Below are 24,219 nucleotides of genomic sequence, written 5' to 3' on the forward strand. Positions count from 1 at the left end.
CCCGGCCGCCCGCAGGACGCATCCCTGCGTTAGGCGGTCGGGAGATGGTTAAATACCGGCCCAATGACGTACAGCAGATCATTTTCAGATGACACATTCCTTTTAACTTTTGACTTCCTAAGATATTTAAAGGCTATGTACACCTTGAGGGGCATTCTTTTTGCATTTTACTCATTTTGGGCTTAAAATCACTTTTACAAATGGTCTTTATTAAAAATATTCAGGCGTTCTGTCATAAAGGGTTAACTGTCTAGCTGTGTTACTGGTACTTTCACTTTGTGCAGTTCATCTAATAAACCTTATCTCTAAGTTATTAAAAGGTCATGAACACTTATTGAAGCTACATTCTTATCAGTAAGATAAGGAATGAGCTATAATAAGTGTTTAGGATGTCCGGCATCAGAAATAAGGAGCCGTGCTGAGGAACCCCACAGGAGACTACAAAAAGTACAGAGCTCAAAAAGTAATGGGGCTCAACATTTTTAAATAATAACGACCAATGCCTTCAAAGGTGTCCATAGCCTTTAAATTCTTCTTAAAATCTGTTAATTTTCTAAGTTCTCTACAAAAATTATAGACCTTTAAATTCAATTATTGCAAGGTGTCCAGACCCTAAGGAGGCAAACAGGCCTAATCTTTGATACTCGCTCCGCAACACTTCACAATTGGGACGAGATGTTGGTGTGCAACACATTTTACTGGAGAATGTAAGGGCAGAAGACGGTGACCTCATGCTGAAGAGAAGTTTACTGATGCAACAAGACGATGACCCAAAGTACACAAGTACAAACTATAGAATGGCCAAAAAAACTAAGAAAATTTGTGTTTCTCAAAGGCCAAGCTTCAGTTCTGATCTTAAAGGGGTTGTCTCACTTCAGTAAGTTGCATTTATCATGTAGATAAAGTTAATACAAGGCACTTACTAATGTGATTGTCCATATTGCTTCCTTTGCTGGCTGGATTCATTTTTCCATCACATTATACACTGCTCATTTCCATAGTTACAGACCACACTGCTATCCATCAGTGGTGGTCGTGCTTGCACAATATAGGAAAAAGCGTCAGCCTCTCTGCTGGCCAGGACCAAGGGAGCGCACATAGGCTAGTGCTTTTTCCTATATTGTGCAAGCACGACCACCTACTGATGGATTGCAAGGTGGTCTGTAACCATGGAAACAAGCAGTGTATAATGTGATAGAAAAATTAATCCAGGCAGCAAAGGAAGCGATATGGGAAATAACAATACATTAGAAAGTGCCTTGTATTAACTTTCTGTACATTATAAATGCCACTTACTGAAGTGAGACAACCCCTTTAAAGGGGTTGTCATATGAATTGGACTTCTGCAAATGGCAATTATCATGTAGACAAAGTTAATACAAGGCAGTTACTAATGTATTGTGATTGTCCATATCGCCTCCTTTGATGGCTTGATAAATCTTTCCATCACATTATACACTTGTGATAAACATTATACATGCTTGTTTCCAGTGATTACGGCCACTGCTGCAGTGCAGAAACGAGGTGCTGCTGATTTTGAATGCCTATGTGCGCTCCCACGATCCAGGCCACCAGAGAGACAAGTGCTTTTTCCTATAGTGTGCAAGCACGCCCACTGCTGCTGGATTGCAGGGTGGTCATAACCATGGAAATAAGAAGTGTATAATGCGATTGAAAAAAGAATCCAGCCAGCAAAGGAGGCAATATGGTCAATCACAATACATTAGTAAGTGCCTTGTATTAACTTTCTCTACATGATAAACAAGAGATGCACCTGATTTGTTCAGCAGCAGAAGCCTCTTAACAAATCAGGGGCATCGCTGTCCTGCCGTGTGCCAGAAACTGAAGTCTATGCCAGCTACAGGCTGGCGTAGACTGGAGAACCCCTTTAAGTATCAAGACAGGAATTGGTAAATCAGTAGACAGACGGACTGATAGAGAATTCTTTTACAAGGCACAGCTATGAGTATAAGACATGCTTAGTACTATAAAATATATAACAGTATATAAAAAGTGTCAGGTTAGTAATACGTTTAACCAATTAAAAATAGTACTCACTAGTTCCAGGCCGTGCAAGAATGACTAAGAAGATGGTGAAACCAAGTGCAATAACGTGCGCCACAAAGCCGCTGAATCTCCGCAGACATTTGTAAAGCCAATAATCTGGAACTCTTGGAGAGTCTGTCCCGGGTGGGACATACAGGGCAGACACTTTAGGCATTCCCTATGAAGTATTTAGACATTCTTTTAATATACTGTGTTATTTTCAACAAAGGAACTTTTATGCAATTTACACATTATACCGGGAAAAAGTCCAACTTGTATCTGCATTTATAACCAGTTCTCCCTCATCTCAGTTCCAGAAGAGGCAGAAATTAGCTGCTATGATGTCTCCAATACACAGCACACACAGAGAACAGATCTTGCTCCCCATCTCTCTGTAGCATTCTCTCAGAAGAAGCAGCAGCATGGATGATATTATACAGCAGTTCTGAGCAGCGTAGCTGTGAATCCATCACTGAAATTTTCTGTGTGTCTCTGTCCCTATCCTGCAGCTCACTCCTCCCCTCTCCATAGACATCTACGAGCAGCGTGTAGCCTAAAACCTAAGTGAGCTCGTAGTCCATTTTGTATCTCAAGTAGAATTTTAGTAGTGAATTGAGAGTTAATGAGCAGTGCAGGAAGCAGGTAGGTGAGGAGAAGTGGCTGAAACGTGTAGAACAATGGCATTTTTCTCCAATAAGATATATTACAGCTTTTCATATATTTGCTTGTATTTATGAAAATTTGTTAAAACAACAGTGCCATTAGACCGTCCTAAAGCTTGCAAGCCTCATGCAAAAAACCAAACCTAGAGTAAAAACCCTGTATGTGGTATTTTTATGGTGTTGCTGCAAATAAAGGTCTTGAAGGTGTTTTCCAGAAATTCAGGATTGATGGCTTAGCCTCGGGGCAGGTCATCAATATCTGATCAGTGGGGGTCCGACTCCCGGTACCCCCGCTAATTAGCTGTTTGAAGAGGTCAAAGGTGAATTGGACTCCATTCATATGAATTGGACTGAGCTGCAAATAGACCATGTAACCAATGAATGTAACGTCACTGGCCTCTTCAAACAGCTGATTGGTAGAGGGGAAGGTGCAAGGTGTGGAACCTCCAGTGATTAGATATTGATGAACGCCATCAGTATCGAACTCCCGGGAATACCCCTTTAATATGGACAATTGTCCACTGGGGATTATACTTAAAGGGGTTATCCAACCTCCTATAATGACCCCCTCCCTAATGCACCTCATATAGATTATACTTACCCTGATCCCCAGCACCCGCGTCGCTCCTGCTCCCCACGCGGCCACCAAAGCATCTCCCCATCACGCGGATGAAAACATCCGATTATAAGGGTCTGCCAATAGCAGCCATCAACAGGGACGATTCTCCTGAGCATCGCAGGTGACGCTAAGGAGATGCAGCGGCGGCCGTGCAGGAGCGATGGGGAGCAGGGTAGTATAATTTATCGAGGTGCCCAGGCATTGGGGGGGTCATTATAGGGTTTGGATAACCCCTTTAACTTTCTAATTGAACAGGAAATTCCACAGAAACATGCTGCAATTTTAATTCTGAAGATATGTCTGTCTCTTTACTACTGAATATGGAGCTTTATCTTCAGCTGAGATCCTTTATATGTGCGAGGAGAGGTTTTGTACTTCTGGATAAGTACACACCTGCGGAGTTCCCAGCAGTGCGTAGAAAAGTATTCAAGAAGAGATTTGGACAATACACGCTTTCTGCGTCTTTCCGTACAGCTTTGTATTGCCAAATGACTTAATTGCAGTAGATAGTTTAAATAAATTGTGCTGCCTCATCAAACACAGTAACATTCTGATTTTCAAGTATTTTTATTTGTTTTTGCTAGCACCACTGTTGTAATTAACTACTTGCTGCCCGCTCTCAACATACAGTATATACTGTAGGGTGGCCAGTTCCTTAAAGGGGTTCTCCAGAATTAAGAAAATAAAAATACTTAAATATTACTTTATTATAAATATATTCCCAAATACCTTACATTAGCTATAATGGCTTGTTTGGTCTAGGGAGCAATTATTAGGAGAAATAACATGGCCGTCTTCCTATTAGTGCACACAAAGCCTGTCCTAATCATACACGAGGAAAGACGACACGATGGCAATTTGATACAGAAAAATACATGGGGCACATTACCAGGCAATGTCATCAGGTGATCCTAGTTAGGAATTTAGTTATTACCCGCCTCTCTCTCCTATATATACCCCTCTTTTTATTCACCTAATCACCTCCCGACAAAGCCTAGTGAGGTGAAACACGTGTCGAGGCGTCAGTATGTGGGGGGACATTCCAGTCTCCGCGCATCATGATTCTGGGTATGTTTTAGACTTATTAAGGTAATGTCCATACCTAGGGTTGCATATATAAAGATATGTATTGCATAGAGGCTGCGGATTAGGACTGATTAACATGTGTGCCACTTGATATTACATCTAGTTTAATACACCTATCTAAGTGGCATTTCTTATTTAATTGCGCAATTTTTCAAGGCACACCTGCGTATTATCTATGCATAATCTCGGCAGCCTTTTACATTGTTGGTCTGTTGCACTGCCCATTAATATCACAGTAGGCCTTCATTGAGAGACATTTCCTCATAGGACAGTGTATCTTTAGAACCATATTAATGTTACAATAATGATTCTGATGGACATTGCCTGGCAATGTGCCACATGTATTTTTCTGTATCAAATTGCCATTGTGTCGTGTTTCTGTTTAATGTCTGATCTATATTATGAATTTTGATTAATAAAGATTTCTAAGTATCTGACGCAGCTGTTCCAGGGCGGGGTCTTCCGCTCCTTCGAGAGTTTGCGTGCAGACTTCCTGCTACCCCACACGAGTTTTTATCGCTTCCTCCAGTTGAGACATGCATGTGAGAAGCAGTTTCAGTCCTTAGCTATGAAATTAGAGTGTGGGCCACTGGAATCTATTGCCAGGAGAGAGAAACCGCACAAGCCAATTTCCTCCTTTTATGCTGAAATTATCAAGATGCAGGAGTCTCCTATCCAGCGATCATTTGTTAAATGGTTGGTGGATATCCCAGAGTTGGAAGACTCTCATTTGGAGGAATGGCGTCTAGGGTGGAGGAAGTCTGTTATAAGCGCTCGGGATCAGCTCATTCAAGTTAAATGGATGCACAGGGTGTATCTGACCCCGATGCGTCTTTACCAGATGCGACAATTACCGTCCCCTGGGTGTGACAGATGTGGGGAAACTAGGGGATTCTTTTTTTCACACGGTGTGGCGGTGTCCAACAATCCAGATATACTGGAAAGGGGTATGTGATTTTATTAATGTCAAACTGGGGTTACCAGGGATTTGTGATCCAGCGGTATGTGTCATGGGGCTAGTCTCTGATGCAACGCCATCCAAATATAGTAGAGCACTGTTACGTCTGTTAATGTATTATGGGAGGAAGAACATACTGCTGAACTGGAAACCGCCAAAATGCTCTACGGTGATACAGTGGGTGCACCTTATCAATAGCGACCTGCAGATGTACAAATTGACGTATGAAGCCAGGGGAGTGCCTGATCGCTTTCACAAAATCTGGGGCTTGTGGGTACAAGCAGGAGGCACAGTTTGAAGGCTTGTTGGTACTTGAAGCTGCACCACCCATGTGTGTGTCTGTGAGTGTGGATGGGGTGTGAGTGAGTGTGGTATTGCTTTTCTCATGACGAAATACTGTATCGCAATTACGTTTTTTGTTCCCTATTGTCATAAAAATGATGATGATGGATTTGATGTACTTGCTCATGCGAGCGACTGTGTCAGATTGAACTGTTTCCCTTTGGGATTGTTGTAATAACTTGAAAAGTGTTAAATAAACGCTATTAAAAAAATAAATAAAGATTTACATATATTTTATGATATTAGTCCCATTGATCTGTTTTTGTGAAGCAATCTATGGTCTATTATCTATGGGTGTTGTTTGAGGATTATGAGGTTGTTGTAGGTGTTTGTCTAATCACACAGGAGGACAAGTTACTTCACAACACTGAGCTTAATGGAGTTTTCCAAGATATTAATATTGATGACCTATCCTGTGGTTGAAGGGAAGACCGCGGTCCGTGTGAGCACAGCCTTCCCTTGTTTGTTTACCTGCTGCCGTCGATAGTGCAGTGAGCAGATGCAACTACAAGCCGTACCTTTCACTTAAAGGGGTTTCCTATCTCAGACAATGGGGTCATATCGCTAGGATATGCCCCCATTGTCTGATAGGTGCGGGTGGGACCCGCACTTATATATAGAACAGAGTCCCGAAAGTGAAGGAGGGCGGACTGCGCATGCGCAGCCGCCCTCCATTCATTTCTAAGGGGCCACCGAAAATAGCCAAGCTCTGGCTCGGCTATTTCCGTCGGCCTTATAGAAATGAATGGGCGCATGGGCCGCACATACGCGGTACACTCCTATTCACTTCTATGGGAGAGGCGGGGATTAGCACTTGGTGGTGGACGGACCCCGGGAAATCTGGGGTCCTCCAGCCACAGCGCTCCCCACTCCGTTCTCGATATAGGTGTGGGACCCGCAACTATTAGGCAATGACGGCATATGCTAGCAATATGTCCCCATTGTCTATGATTGGAATACCCCTTTAATGCACGGGGTGCGGCCTTCCCTTCAACCAGCTGATTGCCTACGGTGTCGGGAGTTGGACCCCTTCTGATCTGATATTGACGATGTATCCTGAGGATAGGTAATCAATATTAAAATCCCGAAAAAAATCTCTTTAAGGCCTCTTTCCGACGGGCGTCACAGATTTGCTCTGGAGGTGTCCTGGATGCATTGCGGGAAACACAATTTCAGTCAGTTTTGACTGCGATTGCATTGTTCAGTTTTTATTGCGCAGGTGCAATGCATTTTGCACACGTGTGATAAAAAACTGAATGTGGTACCCAGACCCGAACTTCTTCACTGAAGTTTGGGTTTGGGTTCGGTGTTGTGTAGAAGTTATTATTTTCCCTTATAACATGGTTATAAGGTAAAATAATAGCATTCTTAAAGGGAGTCTGTCACCACATTTCAGCATATTAGACCGATCAAATAAGGTTATATGATCCACCCAGAACTTAAAAACGGTACCTTTGTTGTAGAAAACTGACTTTTCTTTTAGCCGAAAATGAACTTATAAGATTATGTTCTGAGCCCTCTCAAGTGCCCAGGGCGGTGTCTCAATCCTCGGAGCCCCAGGCAGCACCTCCTATACGGCTCATAACCCCGCCCTCCGTGCGCCTCTGCCTGCCCGTTTACTCCCCTCCCCTGTCCTTTTCCACTGCGGCTGTGCGGTCCAAATCGTAGCGGGCGCATGCGCAATGCGATGCCCGCTCCTGGCAGGGCATCGCAATACCTACTGCGCATGCGCCCGCTACGATTTGGACCGCACAGCCACAGTGGAAAAGGACAGGGGAGGGGAGTAAACGGGCGGGCAGAGGCGCACGGAGGGCGGGGTTATGAGCCGTTTAGGAGGTGCTGCCTGGGGCTCCGAGGATTGAGACACCGCCCTGGGCACTTGAGAGGGCTCAGAACATAATCTTATAAGTTCATTTTTGGCTAAAAGAAAAGTCAGTTTTCTACAACAAAGGTACAGTTTTTTAGTTCCGGGTGGATCATATAACCCTATTTGATCGGTCTAATATGCTGAAATGTGGTGACAGACTCCCTTTAATGCAGAATGCTTAGTAAAATGTTGCTTGAGGGGTTAAAAAAAATTAACTCACCTCAACCACTTGATCGCGCAGCCGGCATCGTCTTCTTTCAGGACCTGCAAAAGACGTCAGCACAGGTCCTGCTGAATGACGATAGAAGATCCTTCTATCTTCATTCACCAGGACTTGGGCTGACATCACCGCGCTCACCACTGAACGGAGGCAAACTGATGCATTCTGAGAGGATCCTTCTCTATTCAGAATGCATTAGGGCAAAACAAAAACTGATCCGTTTTGCACCGCTTGTGGGAGCCCTAGACGGATCTCACAAACAGAAAGCCAAAGCGCAAGCTGCTTCATCCTGCTCTCTGCTCTACTTGTCAGGGATTATGATCCTGAATACAGTTTAATATGATCTTCAGCTGAATCTCTGTAGTAATGGAGATCATGAGGAGACATGAAGTACAGAGAGGAGGTGGGGGTGTGGATAGTGAGCAGCGACACTTGTAGGTAGTCTCCATTACCACAGTCTGTCCTCTCTATACTTCATGCCTCCTCATGATCTCCATTCCCACAGAGATTCAGCTCAAGATCTTATCAGCTGTATTCAGGATCATAATCCCTGACAAGTAGAGCAGAGAGGAGGAGGAGGCAGCTCTTCACCTCAGTGTTGTGAAGTAACTTGTCCTGCTGTGTGATTAGGACACGTATTGTGTGTATTAATAGGACGGAAGCCATTTTTTTTCCCCCTGATGATTGCTCCCTAGACGAAACGAGCCATTTTAACTAATGAAAGGTATTTAGGAATATATTTAGAATCAATTAATATTTAAAACCCATGCATAATGTATATATAGCACAGGATTGAGGCCTCTGCCTAAGCAGCTAGGCAGCCGAATGTCGGGTTTCCTACTTTCATAGACGTCCGTGAACCCTGGAAAGAAGACAGAAACAGTTTTCCCGCTTTTGTTTTCTCTGCACCTGGACCAATCAGCTGGTTGAAGAGAAGACGCGTGCCGTGCAAGCACAGCCTTCCCTTCATTGTTTACCTTCTCGCTGTCACAACAGCAGCGGTGAGCCGGTGTAATTACAAGAAGCCGTCCCATTGACTTCAATGGGGCGGCTTATTCCTATACATTGAATAGGAATGAGCCGTCCCACTCAGGGCCGATTCTAGCTCCTCTGCTGCCTGAGGCAAAAATTTTAATAGCGCCGCCCTCACATTAATAAATAGTATGAAAGCCAAGTAGCCACCGAACTCCGAGACTGTTCTGCCAGATCTGGTCCTATGTAACACTACAGGTAAGGCTACATGCACGTGACCGTATGTGCAGGGCTCGACAAATCCCAGACGCCAGGTCGCCTTGGCGACTAGGAATTTTGCCCTGGCGCCTGGGTATTTGCCTCTGCTTGAAAATAGGCCCAGCAGCCGGGCGGGCTAGCAAAATGAAACCTTTTTTTTTTTTAATCACTTGCGCGGCGCGCCCAGGCTCGGACTGCCACCCTGCCCGGACCCCTCAGCTTTCGGCTCCATCGTGGTTTGGCCTCTCTCTCTCGCCATCTATCGGTCGCAGCGTGCGTCATCTCCAGGGCAGTTACAGGAGCCCGGCCGATACTTATCATCACGTGTGCCGGTCAGAGAGCCTCGGCGGGGAGAGAGGAGTTAGTGCAGGGGAGGCAGAGCGGGAGCACAGTTAGCGGAGCTGCACTAGCGGACAAGTGGAGGTAAGACAATCCGGCCGGCTCTGCTGCTGTAAATGAGGCGCTCTGCACTAAGTTTGTAATGTCTGCCTGCTACGGCCATGATCCCAGGGGGGAGCTGCACACCTGCTGCCGTCAATAGGCCGGAGCTCCTGCTAGCCACAACTGGTGGCCATTCCTGCACCGTCCTCCATCCCTGCAGTTACTATTCGGCCACTTCTTAGTTCTGTCCCTTTCTAGGAAAGCTGGGTGACAGCCTGTATACCACACAGAAAGCCGGGTGGCAGCTCCTAGGAGAGCTGTGTGGTATACAGGCTGTCTGTCACCCAGCTTTCCTGGTCTCCTGAAGAGAATATATCTCCGTATAGGAACATTTAGATACGCTATCATATGATTTACCCATTCAGGAGTCTTGAATGGGTAAGGGAAGGGGAAGGGATCTCAGTTCAGTTAGCTGCAGCGCAGGGATTACACACGCAGTGACGTCACAGCGCAGGGATTGTACACACGCAGTGACGTCACAGCGCAGGGATTGTACACACGCAGTGACGTCACAGCGCAGGGATTACACACACGCAGTGACGTCACAGCGCAGGGATTACACACACGCAGTGACGTCACAGCGCAGGGATTACACACACGCAGTGACGTCACAGCGCAGGGATTACACACACGCAGTGACGTCACAGCGCAGGGATTACACACACAGTGACGTCACAGCGCAGGGATTACACACACAGTGACGTCACAGCGCAGGGATTACACACACAGTGACGTCACAGCGCAGGGATTACACACACAGTGACGTCACAGCGCAGGGATTACACACACAGTGACGTCACAGCGCAGGGATTACACACACAGTGACGTCAAAGCACACTGATAATAAACAATGCCCATGTTGTTTGGGTCTAGACTTCTTTATATGTTAATTTAAGAGGTGTTATTTTTGTCGCTGAAAAAAAACGGCTTTATAAAAAGGTAAAAAAAAACGGCTCCTAACTTTTTTAGCTGGCTCCTAGATTCCAAGGAAATTTGTCAAGCCCTGCGTATGTGTTTTGTGCAAATTGCGGATAAAATGGACAAGAATAGGACATGTTATATTTTTTTTGCGGGGCTACGGAAAGGGCATACGGATAGAACATTTTTTGCGGACCCATTGAAATGAAAAGGCGTGCATCCTATCCGCAAAAAAAGCGTAACAGACACAAAAACAATCAACGTTTGTATGCATGTAGCCTAACATAGCGATATATCTCTGAGTACAGATACTATAGTATATGTTACCTGCAGTCCTATGTAACAGAACAGATAACACAGTGATGGCAATCTGTGTACAGAAAATGTAGTAGTGTTACCTGCAGTTCTATGTAAAACCGCAGATAACACTAGTGCTAATAATGTGGTAGTGTTACCTTCAGTCCTATATTAAACCACAGATAACACTAGTGTAGATCATGTGGTAGTGTTACCTTCAGTCCTATATTAAACCACAGATAACACTAGTGTAGATCATGTGGTAGTGTTACCTATGTCCTTAGTGTGCCTCCCTGTGCCTCTCTCACGGGACTCCATGCTGGTGGCGCTGCCTCCTTTTTCTTCTTCTAGGAACACTGTGGACATGGTGATGGTGACACACACACACAGGGACAGACACATCTGTGCCCCCTTCATAGTAATAATGCCTATTGTGCCCCCTTCATAGTAGTAATGCCCATTGTGCCCCTTCACAGTAGTAAAGTCCTCTGTGCCCCCTTTATAGTAGTAATGCCCTCTGTGTGCTTTTATAGTATTAATGCCCTCTGTGCCCCATTATAATAGCAATGCCCTCTGTGCCCCCCTTTACAGCAGCAATGCCCTCTGTGCCCCCCTTTACAGTAGCAATGCCCTCTGTGCCCCCCTTTATAGTAGAAAAGCCCTATGTGCCCCCCTTTTTAAAATAAATGCCCTTTGTGCCCCCTTTGTAGTAGTAATGCCCTCTGTGCCCCCCCTTATGGTAGTAATGCCCTCTGTGCCCCCCCCTTATGGTAGTAATGCCCTCTGTGGCCCCCCTTATGGTAGTAATGCCCACTGTGCCCCCTTTGTAGTAGTAATGCCCTCTCTTTTGTTGTAACACAACAAAAAAACACAGTAGCTACTTACCTTGTACCGTTCCTGAAGCTCACATCCAGCTCTCCCCTGCAGACACAGATCGCTCTGCAGCACTGTGTGGGAGGAGCTCAGGCAGATTCCCAGGCTGCAGGCTCCTCCCACACAGGCTGGCAGTGCGATCTGTGCCTGCAGGCTGCGCGCCGCTGGGAAGGAGGAGAGGAGTGCAGAGAGTGAGTGACAGGACCGCAGCTCTCAGCGCTCCAGGGGGGAGGAGGGGCACGCAGTTTAAAGGGATCACTGGTGGCATGGATGCGGCCCCCTCAAAAACACTAAAATCTGCCGTCTGAAGCAAGATTCGCATTTTGCCTAATGGCAGAAACGGCCCTGGTCCCACTGAAGTTAATGGGAGGGCTTCTTGTAATTACACCTGCTCACTGCTGTGGTTGCGACGGCAAGCAGGTAAACAATGATGGGAAGGATATGCTGCCACGGCGCACACCTTCTCTTTAAACAGCTGATCGGCGGGGGTGCCAGGAGTCGGACCCCCACCGATCCAATATTGATGACTCATCTTGACGATAGGTCATTAATAAAGATAAACTTGAAAAACTCATTTAGGAGACAGACAAAATAAAAAAAAAATTATATAAAAAATACATATAAAAAGCCCCACTCCAATCACTGTTTTTATGCTTACACTGGCCAATCATTCTAAGGGCTCATTCAGATGATTGTATCTGTTCTGCGGTCCTCAAATTTGCGGATCCACAAAACATGGATACCAGCCGTGTGTGTACCACATTTTGCGGAGCGGAACGGCCAGCCCTGTGATACAAATGCCTATTCTTGTCTGCAAACTGGCTGACCTGTTACATGTGTGCTTGGCAGCTGCAGGTGTCTGTGTCGGTCCCGTGTTCATATGTGCAGCATTGCAGAGAAAAAGTACAATATATGCAAATGAGCCTTTAGGAGCAGCGAGGGTGTTGCCGTTACACCTAGAGGCTCTGCTCTCTCTGTAACTGCCATTTTTGTAACTGAAAATCAGTTCCATTCCTCTGAATAGGGATGTTTTGGCAAGCACATGAATTTCTGTAAGCATCACTGAAAGGAGCTGATTTTTTTAGGTGCAGAAAACGTCTTTAACATGTTTGAAGGATTACTCACGTTTTTTGGATTTTTGTGAAGAAAATAATGGCTCAGTGCCCGTATTGCAGACCGCAAGCGTAAAAAATCTGCAAGTTATATATGACATTTGGAAAATCCCATTCACTTTGCTGGTACCGCATTAAGGCTCATGCACACGAGCGTATTGGCTCAGTGCCTGTGCTGCGGCACCAGCCGTGTGCACTCCGTTTGCGGACCCGTTGACCTGAATTGCAAATTGCGGTCCACAGTGCATGGCACAGGACACACCCGCTCGTGTGCCTGAGACCTAAGACTCATCTGGAGAGATTTTCATTTTCCAAAGGAGCTCTGAAAGATGGAAGGTGGAATCTGATTGGTTGTAATGGGCAACTAAGACCGTTTTCCTTTACCCCAGTTTTGATAAATCTCCCCCATTGAGCCGATGAAGGTCTTATGACCGGAACGTTCATTTGTAATGAGTATTTCTGGCAATTACGCATCTACTTTTGTCCGGACTTTTTATGACTATATGCACCAGTAAAGGCTCTTTAATAATATAAATTTATGAGTGCCGTGGTACTATCTATATGAGGTGTGGTCTGATTAGACATTGGTTCTTGCCACAAGAGGGTGTATAAGTGCTTCAACCGCTCCCCTATAAAAAGGCCCTCAGAAGCTACTTTTGGGTAGTGTACTTCTTGGTGGGAGATTGCTGACTACTGGACATGCCTCTGCGACACACTCAGACAAAACGCAGCATTATAAGTCGCTATAAAGACGTGTGGTCCTGCAAAACAACCAGTGTCCACACAGGGAGCGTGATTTCCACACTGGACATGCTAATCTGAAATTAGTCTAAAGGGCTTTTCACGCGACCTTATCCATTTTGTCGACCGGAACATCCTCCTCCATTGTTCCATTTTGCGGAACAGAACATCCTCCTCCATATGCCTATACTTGTCCGCAAATCTGGGAAAGAATAGGACATGCTCTATCTTTTTTTCAGGGCCACGGAATGGACAGCACGCGGTGTGCTGTCCGCATCTTTTGTAGCCCCATTGAAATGAATGTGTCTGCATCCGATCCACAAAATTACAGAGCAGATGCGGACAGAAGTATACGGTCGTGAGAATGGGCCCTTAGGCTGTACCTGTAAGACCAATAGGCATACAGTCATGGCGGGTCTAGGGGCCGCCCCTGGCTGTCATGGCAACGCATGAACACCACTGGGGTTGTGTTTGTGGGGAAGCAATGGGGACGGAGGGAGCCTCCTCCAACTGGAAAGACGCTGCAGTCACTATTCCCCTCAGCATCTAGGAGGTTAAATGGCTGGGACTGGAGTTATCTGTGAGTCCCATCTTCAGTCAGGCTCCAATAGTGGTGGTACGGCTTGATATCAGCCCCATCTGTAGGGCCCAGGCTAATACCAATTTCACAATTTAGATAAAATCTGAATTGATAGTTCCTAAAATGGAGTGATTGATCAAAATGGAGATTAATTAAATTAATTTGATTAATGGTCCACTTCTACTTTTACAATTGAAACACGTGTATGCCCTGCCGAAAATTAAGTGTATAGAAATCCTTAGCTGTGAACACATAGCAATATCTTTTAGCAATGCATTTTACTCATTTTGGGCTAAAATCATTCTTTCCGGTGGTCTCTATTAAAAATGCTCAACCGTTTCTGTTTTACAGCCTTCACATTTTATCTGCAGACTATCTTGCTTTCTGTTTTACAGAGAATCCGTCAGGCAGCTGCTCTGGATGTGTAGCTCTTATCTCTGAACTCCTGACAGCTCATAAACACTCATTTAGGCTAAACTCATATCAAGCTGATAGGAATGTGGCTTAGGCTACTTTCACACTGGCGTTTTGGCTTTCCGTTTGCGAGATCCATTCAGGGCTCTCACAAGCTGTTCAAAACGGATCAGTTTTGCCCTAATGCATTCTGAATGGAAAAATATTATCTCAGAATGCATCAGTTTGCCTCTGTTCCTTCTCCATCACGCTCTGGAGGCGGACACCAAAACGCTGCCTGCAGCGTTTTGCTGTCCGCCTGATAAAGTGGAGCCACACGGATCCGTTCTGACACACAATGTAATGGGGACGGATACGTTTTCTCTGACACAATCTGGCACAATAGAATACGGATCCGTCTCCCATCGACTTTTAAAGGAGTTCATGACGGATCTGTCTTGGCTATGTTACAGATAATACAACCGGATCCGTTCATGACGGATGCAGACAGTTGTATTATTGTAATGGATCAGTTTTTGCAGATTTGCCCAAAACGCGAGTGAGAAAGTAGCCTTAAATGAGTGGTTTGTATTGAAGTGCCCCAGAAGGTGTTCAGGTGAACACATGATTCAGACCTGACACCTCCTTCTATTGCTCCATGGTTCTGATCTGATGCTTAGGTTCCCATTATATGATGTTCGGGCAGCAGATAGGGGCCGGCATGGGCACTCTGACCAGTCTGCCGCCACTCTGCCCCACTCACACTGAAAGCTGCAATGCACTCTTCTATTACAGCCACTTCTATTGGATGGAATCAGATGCACTAGCCTTCACTCCCCACACTCATCATTGAGCCTAGAGTGTCCTTGGAACTGTCATGGGCTCACTAGTTGTTCTCCTTCCTTGGACTACTTTTGGTAGGTACTTCTCTCTGCATGCCAGGGTCACCTAACATGACCGGTCATTTTAGAGACGTCTGACATCTAGCCATGGCAATCTGGTCTCTGTCCAAGTTGCCCAGATCCTTACACTTGCCTATTTTTCCTGCTTCAATCAACTTCATGAACTGAGGGGGGGATTTAGCAAAATTGGTATAAAGGAAAACTGGCTTAGGCTACTTTCACATTGGCGTTTTGGCTTTCGGTTGGAGAGATCCGTTCAGGGCTCTCACAAGCGGTCCAAAACCGATCAGTTTTGCCCTAATGCATTCTGAATAGATAAGGATTCGCTCAGAATGCATCAGTTTTCCTCCGTTCAGTCTCCATTCCGCTCTGGAGACGGACACCAAAACGCTGCTTGCAGATCCGTCCTGGCACACAATGTAAGTCAATGGGGACGGATCCGTTTTCTCTGGCACAATAGAGAACAGATCAGCCCCCCATTGACTTTCAATGGTGTTTAAGGCGGATCTGTCATGGCTATAGAAGACATAATACAACCGGATCCATTCATGATGGATGCATGCGGTTGTATTATTGTAATGGAAGCGTTTCTGCAGATCCATGACGGTTCCGCAAAAAACGCTAGTGTGAAAGTAGCCTTAGTCGTCCATAACTACAAATCAGATTGATCCTTTTACTGTCCAAAGGAGCTCTGGAAAATGAAAGGCTGAATCTGATTGGTTCTATGGGCTACTAAGCCAGTTCTACTTGACATCAGGTTCCACTGTCGCAAGACAATCAATGTTGTATCACGGGTCAGTGGTTTCAATGTTATGGCAGATGTTTGGCACCACCGACATAATGGGAACCTAACCTTCGTAGGCGCACTAATTCCCACTGAACATTTTTACCTATTTTCAACTATTACTGTTTGACAATCGATGCCATCCATGCTGGGAGTCAAGGGGTATTCCACTTGTGTGAAGTCATCCCTTGTCCACAGCATAGGGGATAACTATTAGATCTGTGGGGGTCCTACCACTGGCAGCACGTACCCCATGGAGCGACATGTCGGGCATGCATGCTGCTGCTCTATTCATTTCTATCAGTAATCTCCAGAACTCCTATAGATACAGTATTAATGGAGTGCCAGGGTGCATGCCCCGCTGGCTGCTTGGTTCATTTCAGAGGGCTCCAATGGGTACAGGATCTCCATTCTCCTGATCAGTGGGGGTCTTACTGCTGGGACAGGGGATAACTGCACACAGCATCAGCTGGAGAGCTACAAGTTACAGACCATTCTACCAGATCAATAATGTACACGACTAGTTTATCAGGGTCTCCTCGTCCATAGTACAGGAGGCAGAGTGCAGCCCAAGTGGTGCCACCATACACAGGGCACCCGGTCACCTGCTCCAGACACCTACATGTCACCGTTCACCGCCACACATACGTCACACACTTATATACCGTGTATAATCCCGGGTCCGCGCCGTCGGATGTCAACACTTCCGTCCACAACTTCCTCGATGCTACATTTCCTGCTTCTCGTGTACCAGACAGCAAGTGCCGGCGAGCGCCTCCTAGCGGTGTGCTCAGCTGCAGTAATGGACAGGTGGCACACGTTGTGGCGAGCGCTCCCTAGCGGTCTGCTTAGCTGCAGTATTAGACAGGTGACACAAGTTGTGGCGAGCGCCCCCTAGCGGTCAGCTCAGCTGCAGTAATGGACAGGTGGCACACGTTGTGGCGAGAGCCCCTTTCTGCTTTCATACTGACTCCTGCCTTACAAGTGGAAGGAGCACATATATGAGGGAGGGCATGTTGTGCCAGACACAATGTCCCATTATCCCATACATTCATATTCCTCATTAATAATCCTTGTTTGTACAGCACCAACATGTTCTGTTCTTTGGCCTTTTTTGTGGTGCTTTTACAGCTTTAATTTTATTGTAACAATTTGAGTATGGGTTTTATTATTCTGGTGTTTTTTAGCGCCTATAGAAGAACCTATGGGAAGCAGGGGCGTAGCTATAGGGGGTGCAGAGGTAGCAGTCGCTACCGGGCCCAGGCGCCTGAGGGGGCCCAGACACCATAAGAAAACACCAGTTCTACAGAAAGTGCACGCTGGTGAAGTTACACCTCTGGCTGCAGGGAAGGGATTAGGTCAAGAAATTATCTTTTGCCATTACAATTTTTGCTTCAGGCAGTACGAGAGCTATGTGCTTCCCTGCCCCGGCCACAAAGCACTGAGGGAAGGGGGACCAAGATGAACTATTGCACCAGGCCCCATGAGCCTTTAGCTACGCCCCTGATGGGAAGTATACCTAGAGCATGCAGCATTAAAAAAAGCTCCATAAATTGTAAAACAATGGTGCAAAAAATGACAGGAAAGAAACACAATGGGGGAGATTTATCAAAATTAATGTAAAGAAAAACTGGTTAACCAATCAGATTGATCCTTTTATTTTCCAAAGGAGCTCTGAAAAATGAAAGGTGGAATCTGATTGGTTACTAGGGGCAATTCAGACAGTTTTCCTTTACACCAGTTTTTAATAAATCTCCCCATTGTAGTGTATTTCATAATTAATTATAGACTTTAACCCCTTCCCTCACTGGACTGTACATGTACAGTGCTGCAAGTAGGTTGTTAGCACACAGTGCCATACATGAATGGTGCATCGAGAGAATGCCAAGAGTGTGCAAAGCAGTAATCAAAGCAAAAGGTGGCTACTTTGAAGAACCTAGAATATGACATATTTTCTGTGGTTTCACACTTTTGTGTTATGTATATAATTACACGTGTTAATTTATAGTTTTGATGCCTTCAGTGTGAATCTACAATTTCCATAGTCATGAAAATAAAGAAAACTCTTTGAATGAGAAGGTGTGTCCAAACTTTTGGTCTGTACTGTGTATATATATATATACACACAGCGAGGTACAGATGTATGATGTAACCGGCTGATTTCGTGTGTTTCACACACACATAAATATATACAGTTGCAAGAAAAAGTATGTGAACCCTTTGGAATGATATGGATTTCTGCACAAATTGGTCATAAAATGTGATCTGATCTTCATCTAAGTCACAACAATAGACAATCACAGTCTGCTTAACCTAATAACACACAAAGAATTAAATGTTACCATGTTTTTATTGAACACACCATGTAAACATTCACAGTGCAGGTGGAAAAAGTATGTGAACCCTTGGGATTTAATAACTGGTTGAACCTCCTTTGGCAGCAATAACTTCAACCAAACGTTTCCTGTAGTTGCAGATCAGACGTGCACAACGGTCAGGAGTAATTCTTAACCATTCCTCTTTACAGAACTGTTTCAGTTCAGCAATATTCTTGGGATGTCTGGTGTGAATCTCTTTCTTGAGGGCATGTCACAGCATCTCAATCGGGTTGAGGTCAGGACTCTGACTGGGCCACTCCAGAAGGCGTATTTTCTTCTCTTTAAGCCATTCTGTTGTTGATTTACTTCTATGCTTTGGGTTGTTGTCCTGTTGCAACACCCATCTTCTGTTGAGCTTCAGCTGGTGGACAGATAGCCTTAAGTTCTCCTGCAAAATGTCTTGATAAACTTGGGAATCCATTTTTCCTTCGATGATAGCACTCCGTCCAGGCCCTGACTCAGCAAAGCAGCCCCAAACCATGATGCCGCCACCACCATACTTCACAGTTGGGATGAGGTTTTGATGTTGGTGTGCTGTGCCTCTTTCTCCACACATAGTGTTGTGTGTTTCTTCCAAACAACTCAACTTTGGTTTCATCTGTCCGCAGAATATTTTACCAGTACTGCTGTGGAACATCCAGCACTCACTCCAATTAGCTCTTGGAGATGTCCTCACTCCAATTAGCTCTTGGAGATGTCATTAGTCTAGGGGTTCACATACTTTTTCCACCTATACTGTGAATGTTTACATAGTGTGTTCAATAAAAACATGGTAACATTTAATTATTTCTGTGTTATTAGTTTTAGCAGACTGTGGTCGTCTATTGTTGTGACTTAGATGAAGATCAGATCACATTTTATGACCAATTTGTGCAGAAATCCATATTATTCCAAAGGGTTTGCATACTTTTTCTTGCAACTGTATATGTGTGTGTATTAACATAAACTGCAATAATCATTCTGTATTCCAGTAAAATGCCCCGTCCATCATTAAATTAGATACATCCCCACTTAATTAGCATTTGTTATGAGTTCTGAGTTGTTTGTCTAAATTCAGAACACTGTGTGATTACAGGGGTTCCCGTTCCCTCCGTCCACCGCAGGCCTGCATGAGATTTGGAAGCTGATGTGCAAGCAGATGCTGGCATGCATGAGATATGGTAGCTGATGTGCAAGCAGATGCGAAAGATGGAGGCGCTGCACATCAAAAGGATGCAGGAGATGTTGGACTTTCATAAACAACAAAAAAAGTTGCCTTAGAGCCATGTTTCTAAATAAATCTTCAGTTCTAACATGTGCTTCCGTTTTTTAATATTATTTTGTTTTCATGTAATTTTAAACAATAAGGTTTCAGTAAGGCCCTTTTAGTCCAGGGTCAAACTCATCAGGAGCAGGACAGACAGCAGCAGCAGGTAAATGGTAACGGTGTAGTATAAGGCCTACACATAGCTTGGTCAAAATCACAAAATCATCAGGACAGATAGCAGCAGGTTAATGGTAATGGTTTAGTATAAGGCCTACGCAAAGCTCGGCCAAAATCATCAGGACAGACAGAAGCAGCAGCAGGTAAATGGTAATGGTGTAGTATAAGGCCTACACATAGCTCAGCCAAACTCATCAGGATAGACAGCAGCAGGTAAATGGTAATGCGGTAGAATAAGGCCTACAAATATCTTGAAAAAAACCTATATATAGCCCAAACAAAATTGAGGGCTCACCCCTAATCACAATATATATAACCGACCATAAGGAGTGAGATGAGTATAATACAAATAAATCAAGTGATACTAAAGTAGTCCAAAAGTCACATAATTTATTTGAAAATCACAAAAAAGACACATGATCAGCACTGGTCACAATAGAACAATGGACACAGGTTACAATACACATTAAAAACCAAGAGGACCGATGGTGAACTGCCGATATATATATATATATATATATATATATATATATATAGGTATAAAGTGCAAGTGCATAAATATTACCAGTTGGTCATCAATTAAAGGATATATAATATCCAAAAACTATGGCTAATAACTACCAAAAGAATACCTACATGCATTGTACATCAGAATTTGTCACAAAGTTAGTGTGATAATACACACCACATTTGTCAAAGCTGAAGCAGTAGGGATAGTTGGAGTTAAACTCAGCACATAATGAAAGAAATACTGACCACTTGATTTAAATGTATCGTGCAGCAACACCATCGGTCCACTCCCCAACTCACGTTTCGCGTACAGCTTTTTCAAGGGGTACTGGTTGGTCAGATGGAACTGCTGTCTTAAATAGGTCAGGTGGATACATCTCATTGGTTCCTGGACTCATATTCAATTAAACTCCACGGGCTCACCTGAACATTACCGCATGGTGATTGTTAGCAGCGTCCGCCCCCCCACACAAGTCACCGCACCTCCGGTGACGCCGCGCCAGTCCGGAGGAGGGCGGTCACGCATTTCCTGCATGACAGTCGTCATTCCGGAGCGACCGGCGGCACCCAAGCGCGGCGCATGCGCAGATCGCCGGACACGCCACAGCTGCCATGTCAAGTAGGGGCACATGGATGGGTCATAATAACATATACAACAAAATCGACTCGATTTACAAGGAATCGTAGTGGTTCTCAAATATGGACAATATACACAGATCTTACATCTCAAGGCACAGTTCTTATTAGAAAGCATAAATGAGTACTCTAACAACCTAAATAGGATGTTCATTAGTCATCAAAAAAGATATACATATATATAAAACCACCCAATATCTCTCCTCATTTGTTTCAAAATAACTCTAATGTATATACATATATGTATATGTTTGTATAGTGCAGGAATCTGAAGTGCAACTGCACTATACAGATGCCATGCACTGCATAGGAGTAGTAGTCATGCACACCGGATTGCCCAGCAATTCAGAGTGACATACTACAATTTTGACGCATGCGCAGGAGGGGAACATAGATAAAACCTGTTCCAATATAAATACTGTGAAGAAAATTTCAAAGTTAGGTACCTGTAATTAAATCCACATTACCATAATACATAATTAACAATGTGCACAGTGCCATAAAAGCGTGACCGCAAATAATTACTACCCGGACCAATTGGGGGACTTTTGATATATATACTATGAAGGCATTCAGAATTGCTATTACTATCATACCCCTGTCACACACAATTTGTTCTAGCAGGGATCAGGAATCTGGAGCCTCATATCTACCGGACCCCCAATAGGACCAGCATACATGATTATGACAAAAAATAATAGTGATAAAAAATGTTTGTGTAAAAGTAAATAAATAACCAGTATAAATTACACTAGTTGTGCATAATTTGTTGTATCTAAGACAACAAAATTAAATATAATTACTTATACATAGGCCGTGAAGCACGACCATGTATATATGTGTCAAAATCCCTCAAAAAGAGAGGAAATATATAAACATCTAACAATGTGGTATTGTCACGTCCTCCCCTGCAAAAGCGTCAACCCCCTCCAATCCAATGCCACCATTGCATGCACTGTCCACATCCAAAACCACACATAGACCCATCACACGGCCCCTCTTCATACCTCAAGCCTCTGTGTACATTAATGAGCCCCCCACCATAGCCACAGCCTACTCAAGACTACATTTCAATCACCACCATACACATAAAACATAAAGAAACCTGGACAGAGCACGGAGATTCAAGGAGGAAGCATTCACAAAAACGATGCAAAAGGCACCTTATCATTCAACCCGTATGGTACTTGGGTTTGGAGTTAGTTTAATTATCCATTTACTTTCAACCTGTTCAAGTCGTCTAAAGAGGTCACCCCCCCGAGATCCTAGATTCACCTTATCAATGCCACGGACCCTCAGGTCCTGCCATCGATTATTATGTTTCAACCGAAAGTGTCGCGCGACTGGTTTGAGCTTCGATATTCGTTCCCTATCATCAGCTCCCACTTTTGACGCCAAACGTATATCACTCTGATGTTCCTGAACGCGTATACGCAATTCTCGTATCGTCATGCCAATGTAGATTAATCCACACGGGCATGTTGCATAATAGATGACGCCACAGGTGCTGCAATTGATAAAATGCACAATCTTATAAGCATTTTTCCAGATGAATCATTGAAGGAAACACTCTTCACCATGGCTTTACAGACACTACAGTGTCCACACGGTGTCGAGCCCCACTTTGGTCCCCTAGACTGAAACAGGAATTCTTGATTCCTTGGTGGGACATAATGGCTGGATACCAAAATGTCACTGAGATTCCTGCTACGTCTGGAAACCAGAGTGGGGGCCGAGGTGAGAACTGAGTTTAAGACATGGTCAGTCTGCAAGACAGGCCAGTATTTCACAAAAGTTTTTCTGATATTATTCCACTGTGTACTATAATCTGTAATCATGCAGACTGGTCGAGCTTCACCCACCGCCGTATTCAAGACTTTCTTGGGCTTTGTTGTAAGGAGGGTCTGTCGAGATGTATTCACAGCTCGCTGGTACCCCCGTTCAATAACCACAGGATGATATCCTCTTTGTCCAAAGCGTTGTCGAAGCAAGGTCGATTCTTTTTCAAAGTCCTCTGTTGTGGTGCATAATCTTTTAGCTCTTAAAAACTGTCCAATCGGTATGGACCGTTTTTGGTGTTGAGGGTGAAAAGACGATGCATGCAACAAAGCATTTACAGCAGTATCCTTACGGTGAACTCCAGTCGATAAGGTGCCATCCGTAGCCGTCTTGATATTAATATCCAAAAATGTCATTTGACATTGGGAGATGGTCTGGGTCAACCTGATGTTCCAATCATTTGCGTTCAGTTGTACCAAAAATAAATCAAGTGCTATCCTGGATCCCTGCCAAACAAACAAAATGTCGTATAAAGCGGATCCAGGATATAACCTGTCCACTTGCACTATCCATGGCTTGTTGTACATGTTCACGTTCCCAAAGGCCCAAAAATAGGTTGGCGTATGAGGGCGCACAAGTCGCCCCCATCGCCACACCTCGCAATTGGAGGTAATATCGATCTTTAAATAGGAAGTGATTATGTGTTAGAACAAAGTCCAACAAAGTTAGTATGAACTCCACCAATTCTGGCGACAAATTCCTTGTCCGCAAGAAGAAACTGGAGGCCCTCAAACCGAGTTCATGTTGGATGCAGGTATAAAGCGACTCGACATCGCATGTCACAAGATACATGTCATCCTCCATGTGGACATTTTCCAACCGTTTTAGCAAGTCGGTGGAGTCACGCACATAGGACGGCAGACATTCGACACATGGCTTGCACGATACATTTAAATCAAGTGGTCAGTATTTCTTTTATTATGTGCTGAGTTTAACTCCAACTATCCCTACTGCTTCAGCTTTGACAAATGTGGTGTGTATTATCACACTAACTTTGTGACAAATTCTGATGTACAATGCATGTAGGTATTCCTTTGGTAGTTATGAGCCATAGTTTTTAGATATTATATATCCTTTAATTGATGACCAACTGGTAATATTGATGCACTTGCACTTTATACCTATATATATATATATATCGGCAGTTCACCATCGGTCCTCTTGGTTTTTAATGTGTATTGTAACCTGTGTCCATTGTTCTATTGTGACCAGTGCTGATCATGTGTCTTTTTTGTGATTTTCAAATAAATTATGTGACTTTTGGACTACTTTAGTATCACTTGATTTATTTGTATTATACTCATCTCACTCCTTATGGTCGGTTATCTACAAATATCTTGGCCAAAATCATCAGGAGAGACA

At 44.3% G+C, this 24,219-nt stretch overlaps 1 protein-coding gene across 1 annotated transcript in view; it reads right to left on the reverse strand.

The window, feature by feature from the left end:
* LOC122932630 (probable transmembrane reductase CYB561D1) overlaps window positions 1-16,832 on the reverse strand; it is a 40,425-nt gene extending 23,593 nt beyond the window's left edge. Inside the window, exons 1-2 of the mRNA XM_044287154.1 lie at window positions 16,737-16,832; window positions 2,059-2,224 (exon numbers count right to left, since the gene is read on the reverse strand). Of these exons, the coding sequence (XP_044143089.1) occupies window positions 2,059-2,221 (163 nt within the window). The 5' untranslated portion in view covers window positions 2,222-2,224; window positions 16,737-16,832. The remainder of the gene's footprint in view (window positions 1-2,058; window positions 2,225-16,736) is intronic.
* Between the last annotated feature and the right edge of the window lie 7,387 nt (window positions 16,833-24,219).

The sequence above is a fragment of the Bufo gargarizans genome, chromosome 3 (assembly GCF_014858855.1).
Source record: "Bufo gargarizans isolate SCDJY-AF-19 chromosome 3, ASM1485885v1, whole genome shotgun sequence".
Lineage (NCBI taxonomy): Eukaryota > Metazoa > Chordata > Amphibia > Anura > Bufonidae > Bufo > Bufo gargarizans.